An 8,256-nucleotide genomic window follows, 5' to 3' on the forward strand; every position below is an offset into this window, starting at 1 on the left:
TCAAATCTTTGATAGAATATGTGTTCGAGTTATTCAGAAAAAAAAGTATTTTATTGAATAATGATAATCGAGTCCATTACACAAATTCCGTGTATCTTTTAAAATTGCCAACCACGTATTACTAGATATTTGATGTGTCATGTGTCTACATGTTGAATGCTTTTTTAAACGGTGTGTTTACCTTGTAGGTAATGCACACACAAGATTACAAATAACATAATGACTCACAAACCATTTTTCAAAACCAATTTCTTTAAAGTAGTTAGTATTACTTTATAAGTAGTTTTGTATAAATTAACTAAAAAATGGTACACAAAAAAATCGGTCGTATTAATTAGTATCATTTTCATGGTACCTATGGATTAGTAAAACAAATAGAAATTGAGAATTTATTCATAAAATGATACTAATAAATTGATTTCATAGTGTTTGAGAGTGTGACAGAATATATTTAGTTCGCTTTATCGTTGAAATTGTGAAGAAAATTTGTCATTGGTCAATATGGTCCACTTATTCTCCACCTTGGTATATGTTTGCAAATGAGACTTTTTTATATTTACTCATTAATGGAGATTCATTGATCAAAGACATCTTTTATTTATTTATTATGCTTTTGGAAAACAATATAGAAGTTTTTTTTTTCACATTTTTTAGAAAGTAACAATTCACAAATAATATTCGTAAGGTGCCGTTTATAAGAACAAACTGATTTGAGATTGTAAAATTACTTAATAATTACTAGTTAACTACATTATTATGAATATTATTATTCTGAAACTGAAAGGGCAACATGATCCCAAGAAGAAAACACAACATAATTATGATTCTATATCATATCGACATTATTAAAAGGTTTAATGAACCCAACCAAGAAGTACTAAACAAAGCATTATAATTATGATAGGATACTAAAATAGTTTAATAACGAAGATCAACATTCTAAACGTTTTTTATGGCATCACGTAGCAATGGAAGACTTTGAAAAAGCAGTTGCGATCTGCGATAGTCTCTAAGAGCATCTTCGCGGTGCCCTCTTGACTCACCCTCGCATCATTCTTTTCCACCAGGACTGCTCCGACGGTCTTATCGAACCCTTTGCCTCGGCCACGAGCCACGAAATCAACCAGCGCAGCTTGTACCGGCCCCAAACTAGAGTTATATGCCACTGACTCAATGTACCATCCACGGTACACGATATCGTCGTTGTCAAGCAGCGCCACTCCCGATGGAGAGTCGGTGTACGGCGAGAACGAATTGTTTGCCGCGTCTAGAGCTACCCACTTCAGATGGTTAGAATATGGTGTTGAGCAGTTATCGCGTTTCTTGAGAAGGTCGAGGCAGTTATCGCGTTTCTCGAGAAGGAGAGGGGTACCGTTCGGGAGGTTTCTGTCGGGTGTGTACATGTCCGTAAGGAGGCATTTAAGGCTCGCAAATGATCCTTCTACATGCTTTGATCTTATCAGGATCTCTATTTCAGGTGCGTTGCTGATCTCCAAAAGAAACTGGCAACAGTGTCCGCACGGCGTGCCGAATTCGATGCCGTCTGTAGAGACGGCAACGGCTAACTGACGGAGGCCTTCCTCGGAGTTGAGCGCGAGGTTGGCGACGAGGAACTGCTCGGCGTGGATGGAGTAATGAAGAGGAAGACCTGGAAAGTCGACATTGACGCCTAAGTAGAACCGACCCGATGATGCGCGTCCGACAGCTCCGACTTTGTTCGTGGAGATTGGAGCCCGAGCGAGTGACATCGCCTTTTTGATCAGCATGTGAAGTTTCTTGAGTTCGGTGACGCCTTCAAATGCTGCTTCGATGGGTTTGAAAACGAACTTGTACTGATCTTTTGCTGTTGTCGCGTTTTGAGATTTAATGTTGGGATGTTGCAAAAAAGATGAGAAGTTGGGGTGTTGTGCCATTGTCTCGGTCTGATTTTGGGATCGTGATTTTATATTTTTTGTTGAGAGATGGAAATGAGATGAGAAGTGAGTTAACGTCTTTACCTATTTATATAGGTGTGTGATGTGTTGCGTGTCTGTGCTTAATGTGAAAGTACCTTTTTAAAACCGCGTTTACGTCCAATGTATACGCAAACAAATGAAGATTAGCGTGTAAACTACAAGATACATTAAAAGGTGATTGTGACTGTCAACTGTCAAGGACTCACTTTTTAAGCAAAGTAGTGAGGATTAAGTTTTCTAGTTTTAGTATAATCTATAAAGTAATGTAATGAAGAGTAAGTAACATAGATAAAAATTAATGTAGTGAAAACTACATGTCCTTAACTTTTATTCCACCATCTCGAACAACATAATTTTTTACTTTTAAACTTTTACGGTTCAAGTTGATATGATACATTTTAAAACTTTTGTAATCATACGTTTATTAGTCTAAGCTTCCATGTATTGCAAGTTGTTATGTTTATGACCGCTCTAGGGGAAATGACACAGCTTTATTCTTTTGTAACTAGACAGTTATTAGGGGTTCAGAAAGAAGTTGTAATTAACCATCTTCAATGAAAAAAATATATTCATTAATCATGAAACTCAACTCTTCTAAAATTAAAATAAGTTGACTTTTCCTCAGTTGTGCACTTCGTAGGAGTTGGCCTGTGGGTCAATGGGCCATGTTACATTCTTTACTTTGATATGTATGTAAATCATATATACTTTTCTATCTTACTTATTAAATATTAATGGAGATTCATGCAAATGCATATTTTCTTTTCCTTTTTCCATACTGTTATGAAAAAATCGGATAATCCTAGGTGTTATAGAACAAAATAGATACCAAAATCTAACACATGAACCGAAGAAAATAATAAGAATTATGATTATCTTGTAGATTGACATTATTTATAAGGTAACTTGAACATGAAGATGACAAAAACATAATTATGATTATATTATATTAATTATCATCTAAGTTTAATAAAGACCAGTGTAATTCTTCTATGTACTGGCGTATTATTTTTCTTTATATTCGTCTTTTTATATAAATAGTATATATCATATATCGTATACCATAAATATGAATTAGTTTTCTTTAGGGTTTTCGCAGCAATGGAAGACCTTGAACTCGCAGTTGGGGGCAATAGTCTCCAGAAGCATCCTCGCCGTCTGCTCTTGACGCACCTCCGCATCTTTCTTCTCCACCAGCACCGCTCTGACGATATCCGCGAACCCTCTGTCTCCGCCTCCGCCACGAACCATGTAATCAACCAGAGCGGCTTGTACTGGCCCCAAACTAGGGTTATACGCCACTGATTCCATGTACCATCCTTTGTACACAATTCCTTGGCGATCCACCAGCGCCACTCCCGACGGACACTTGCTGTACGGCGCGTATGATCTGTTCGCCGCCACTAGACCCGCGGGCTTCAGATCGGGATAACGGTAAGGGACATGGGAATCGGGACCCGAGAGGGTGAGGTTGTTATAGCGCGGTTCGAGAAGGCGAGGGACGTCCTTTGGAAGCTGACTGTCGGGGCTGAGTCTCCTTGGAAGGAGGCTCTCGAGGCTTGCGATTGATAAATTGTCGCCGTTTTCATCCGAGAGTATGATTTTCATCTTAGGCGCCTCGCGGATTTCCTGAAGAAACTGACGGCAGTGGCCGCACGGAGCTTCCGGAGGGGAGACGGCTAAGTAGTTGAGTTTATTATCGGAGTTGAGTGCGAGGTTGGCGACGACGAACTGCTCAGCGTGGATGGAGTGATGGAGAGGCAAACCTGGGAATTCGACGTTGACTCCTACAAAGACCCGACCGGATGATCCGAATCCGAGGGCTACGACTTTGTATGTAGAGAATCGCTTACGAATAAGTGGAATCAAAAACGAAATTTTTATGGGGTTGTCTCCGGGGGATTTTGCTTCTTCGCGAGTGAAAACGAATTTGGAGGGCTGTGCCATTGTCTCTCTCTCTGATTTCGGGTTGTGTTATGAGATTTGTGTTGGGAGATGTGAAGTGAATAAACAAGTCTTGAACTTATTTATAGGTGCGCTGTGTGCATAATGATGAATCGTACTTTATTAATTGGTGTACGCTAATCACATACGCAACCAACAACACTACGAAATACATAAAAAGTGATTGTGACTCTTTGATATATCAAGATTCCAAGAGTCATGAACCATTATTTCAAACAGAGTAGTTAGGATATAAAGTAATGAAATGAGGAGTGGTATATGGCTCAATACTCAATTGTCTTAACACTTGATTACTGTAGTAACATTTTTTATGTGGTTCGAGTATCTAGTAATCTAAATAAAATTTTCAAGTTCATGCATATTTGAATCATACTTTTCAAAAGGAGTTTACGTCATTCATAGGAAATCCACACTCACGATGACTCAAGAACAAACTTTTAAAGCAACTTTAGGATTATTTTTGTAGTTTAGTACTGAACAAATGTGGTGAAAACTGGAGACTATAGTCAAAAATAATTAGTCTTAGCAGTAATATTTTGATGGTTTGAAATTTTGAGATACTAATGTATATAGATTTTTCTAAAAAAATATACTCAAAATGCTAGTTAAAATGTCTATGGTAGATTGTATTTTGAGAGTTAATTGGAAATATGAGATGAGAAGTGAGATACCGTCTTTACGTAGNTTTTTTTTTTTTTTTTTTTTTTTTTTTTTTTTTTTTTTTTTTTTTTTATCAAAAGATGTGTTGTGTCTCTGTGCTTATTTCGAAGGTACTTTTTAAAATCGTGTTTACGTCAGTCGTATACGCAAACAAATTAGCAATATAGCGTATGAACTACAAGCTGAACTAAACGATGAACTCATGAAATATCTTTTTAAGCAAAGCATGGTTAGGTAGTGAAGACTAATTGTCCTTAACTTTTATTTAGAAGTAATGGTTGTATATAGTAGTACAGTAGAATCTCTATAAATTAATACTCGGTAAATTAATAATCTCTATAAATTAATAAATTTATTTGGTTCTAAGTTGGGACTGGTGTAATTTTAGACACAATTCGATAATATAATAAGATAATAATTTTTTTGAAATCTCTTTGTAAATATATGGTCCCATCAATAATATAAATTAATAATTATATAAAATTATCTTAAATATATGTATATATATACACATTAATTTTTATTAGAGTTCATTTTTAATATTTTTATCATATACAAATCTTTGAGTACTATTTTCAAAACATGATAATTGTTATTTTTATTTTAATTGATTTTAAAAAATATTAGTTATAACGATTATATCTTATTTTAAAACTTTTTTACCAAATTAGGAAAATTTCTCTATAATTATTAATTTATAGAGAAATTAAAAACTCTATAAATTAATAGAATTTCATAGTCCCAACATTATTAATTTATCGAGGTTTGACTGTATATAGACAAAAATTAAACTGCGTCAATTACATACGCAACCCTTAAGATAATTAAAAAGCTGATTGTGACTAGTCGACTCATTAACCATCTTTTTAAGCAAAGTATTTAGGATATCTAATTAGTATTTTAGTTATAATCAAGTTCATGATATACGTACATATATCTTTCTTTTGTCTTTTGAAATTGCAAGCTAACATTACCACTTACCAAATATGCATGTGATGTGTGGTTACCTCGGAAGTAAAGAATTACATTCACACGCAAGAATACAAATTACAAACACGATTCTGACTGTATCCGTCATCAAGACTACTCATGATTACTCATGAACCATTAACAAAGCAAATACGATTTTTATTAGTTAGGATTACTTTAGTAGTCTTTATAGAAAGTAATATATATACTGACGAATGGTTTTTTTAAAAAATGAAGTTCGATGGTCTTACTTAGTCACAATTTCATGGTATGCGTAGTAAAAACAAACAAAACTTGGGAATCAATACAATAAAAGTATAAGGTGTTTCTCTCCAGAGCATGACATATCAACATGAACATTGAACATGGTGTTGACACATCAGTAAAAAACAGTAGCCTATCAAATTAAAACATTAATACACTTAAGCAAAAATATATTAATATAAAGAAGTTGAGTTTGTTTGATTTAGCTTTCGTAAGCACCTTCCTAACCCAAATTACGAATAGATGTAGAGTAAAACGGCAACACATTAAATCATTTAACACATTAAATCATTTATTAAGTCGTTTCCAACTCCACCACAAAAAAACTCATTAAGGATAGTAGTTTTATAATTTAAATTATGCATCTCCTATATAAAGAGAAGGACATGCAACAGGTCTTATCATCTTGTTCATTAACCAAAAAGAACTTATAGCATTTTCTTCTTTCCTCTACAACAATGGCTGGAGTTGTCTTTGGTTCTTTTGGTGATTCCTTCAGCTTGGCTTCTCTAAGAGCGTACCTCACTGAGTTCATCTCCACTTTGCTCTTTGTTTTCGCTGGCGTTGGCTCTACCATTGCCTACGGTTTGTAGACGCGTAGTTAAAATAGATCTAAATATTTTCGTGATTTGTAACATTTAATGGGTCTAAATACTAAATGAATGTGTCAGATTTGTTTGAATATATAGTGAAGCTGACGTCGGACGCTGCTCTTGATACGCCGGGACTAGAAATCTTACTCTTTTCCTCTAATGAACTTAATCAAAGAAGCCCCAACCTAAAACCAATCACAAAAAAGTCAGTTAAAGTAATTGAAACAAGAGGCTACAAGAAACTTCAAGTAACATATAAAAAGAAAGGACCTCAAGATCGAGAAACTGAATGCTTTCCAGCGGATACAACTAAGGCTGTCTCACTCCTTCCTCCTTCAATAACTTCTTCAGAAACATCACTTGATTTGCTACACTGAGCTGGTTCTCGGACATCATTTCCAGCTTCTGTTTCATCATGAGAACGCAATGTAAGATGGAATGTTTTTAAATCTGAACAAAACCATAAATTTAAACAGCCTAAGTAAAAGATGCTAGCCTGCAATAATTGAAGAGGATTAATTGAGTGCAGATAGGTCTCCACACTAAATTTACCATCTTCTTCTGCTTCTTGAATTCATCCACGACACTCTTCTAACTAAAAGATTCCTGCCACGTGAAGTGGTGTAGCTACAAAACATTAAACAATCTCAGAGCAATTATAAAGATTACACATCTCAAAAACTAAAGTAACGAAACAACAAAGTATTGAGAACTTACCGACTTCAATTGAAAACATCTACTCGTAAATCCTTGAATACACGATCAATCCTAGGAAATTACCAAAACAAATAGAAGCAAGGCAGAATTAAACACTTCGAGATTTTTTTAATCCAACACCAAAACAAACAGAAGCAAGGAAGAAACATGTTGGATTGAGCTGAAGCTCAGCAGGAGTATTGTGATGCATGAATATATGTTTTTATTTATGGAAAACCAAGCTGTAAGTCTCCAACAAGTTAGGGCTAAGATGAGGATGGTAATTGCGGATATGCAATAATCTCTTTCTTTATTTACTCTTCAACAATTGTTGAGTATATGCTCGACAATTGTCTATGTTGTAAAAATTTCTATGATGCGTTTGAATTATCTGGATTAGAGATTTGCAGAACTTATTTTGGATCTCTTGATGGAATCTTCAAAGTTTTATTATACGAGACTATGCTTCTGAATTCGCTTTATTGGAAGTGGTTTAGTATGTTGAGTTTCTTATTTGAATTCGTATAATGATGGATATTGAATTATTTTTCACTGAAAACTGTATTATGCGTATTGTCTTATAAGGACATTAGCAATTGTGAGTTACTATTTTTAATAGTAATTTGTATTCCTTAGCTTTATGAAGAGCGGCTGCTGAAATGTTTGCCTATACATGTTGGTTGTTTGGAAATTTTTTAGATTTATAATGATAGTCTATAGATTGTATGAGCTAACAAACTTAAAATTGCAAACATACAAAAAATAAACATAAAAATATATATAACAGAAAAATATATGAAACAACCCGCGGCGTAGCGCGGGTATTATCCTAGTTTTATTCATAAAATAATAAAAATATCTAAAATCAAGTCCATATACATTGGCTTCGGCTTGTCTTTGAAATTGAATCTTGTTCAGAAATGAGTAGTTTGGGTGGGTTTAAAATTAAGAAAATGTATTTTTTGTTCGAAATATAAAGCTTACACAACTCAAAAATTTAAAATTCATTTGATTTTATTTTCATTAGTTAATTTTTGAGTGAATTATAGATGAAACTTTTAACGAAAGTAACCATAGAGAAAAATAAATGAAAAGAGAAAATTTAGTTTATTTACAGTTACTCCCCAAAACTTTGTAAAAATTAAGAAAAGCCC

General features: G+C 34.3%; 2 protein-coding genes across 2 annotated transcripts; both read right to left on the reverse strand.

Annotated features, from left to right (window-relative positions):
* On the reverse strand, positions 710-1,955 carry LOC104730368 (cytidine deaminase 7-like). The gene has a single exon (XM_010449529.1). It carries the CDS (start codon positions 1,911-1,913, stop codon positions 951-953), a length of 963 nt encoding a protein of 320 aa, XP_010447831.1. The 5' UTR covers positions 1,914-1,955; the 3' UTR covers positions 710-950.
* LOC104730369 (cytidine deaminase 1-like) lies at positions 2,811-3,964 on the reverse strand. The gene has a single exon (XM_010449530.2). The coding sequence runs from the start codon at positions 3,900-3,902 to the stop codon at positions 3,030-3,032; it is 873 nt and encodes a 290-aa protein (XP_010447832.1). The 5' UTR covers positions 3,903-3,964; the 3' UTR covers positions 2,811-3,029.

The sequence above is a fragment of the Camelina sativa genome, chromosome 12 (assembly GCF_000633955.1).
Source record: "Camelina sativa cultivar DH55 chromosome 12, Cs, whole genome shotgun sequence".
Classification (NCBI taxonomy): Eukaryota; Viridiplantae; Streptophyta; class Magnoliopsida; order Brassicales; family Brassicaceae; genus Camelina; species Camelina sativa.

What these genes read in the sequence shown, in the direction of transcription:
- LOC104730368 (XM_010449529.1), bottom strand. Translation starts at nt 1,913, where the DNA reads ATGGCACAACACCCCAACTTCTCATCTTTTTTGCAACATCCCAACATT.
- LOC104730369 (XM_010449530.2), bottom strand. Translation starts at nt 3,902, where the DNA reads ATGGCACAGCCCTCCAAATTCGTTTTCACTCGCGAAGAAGCAAAATCC.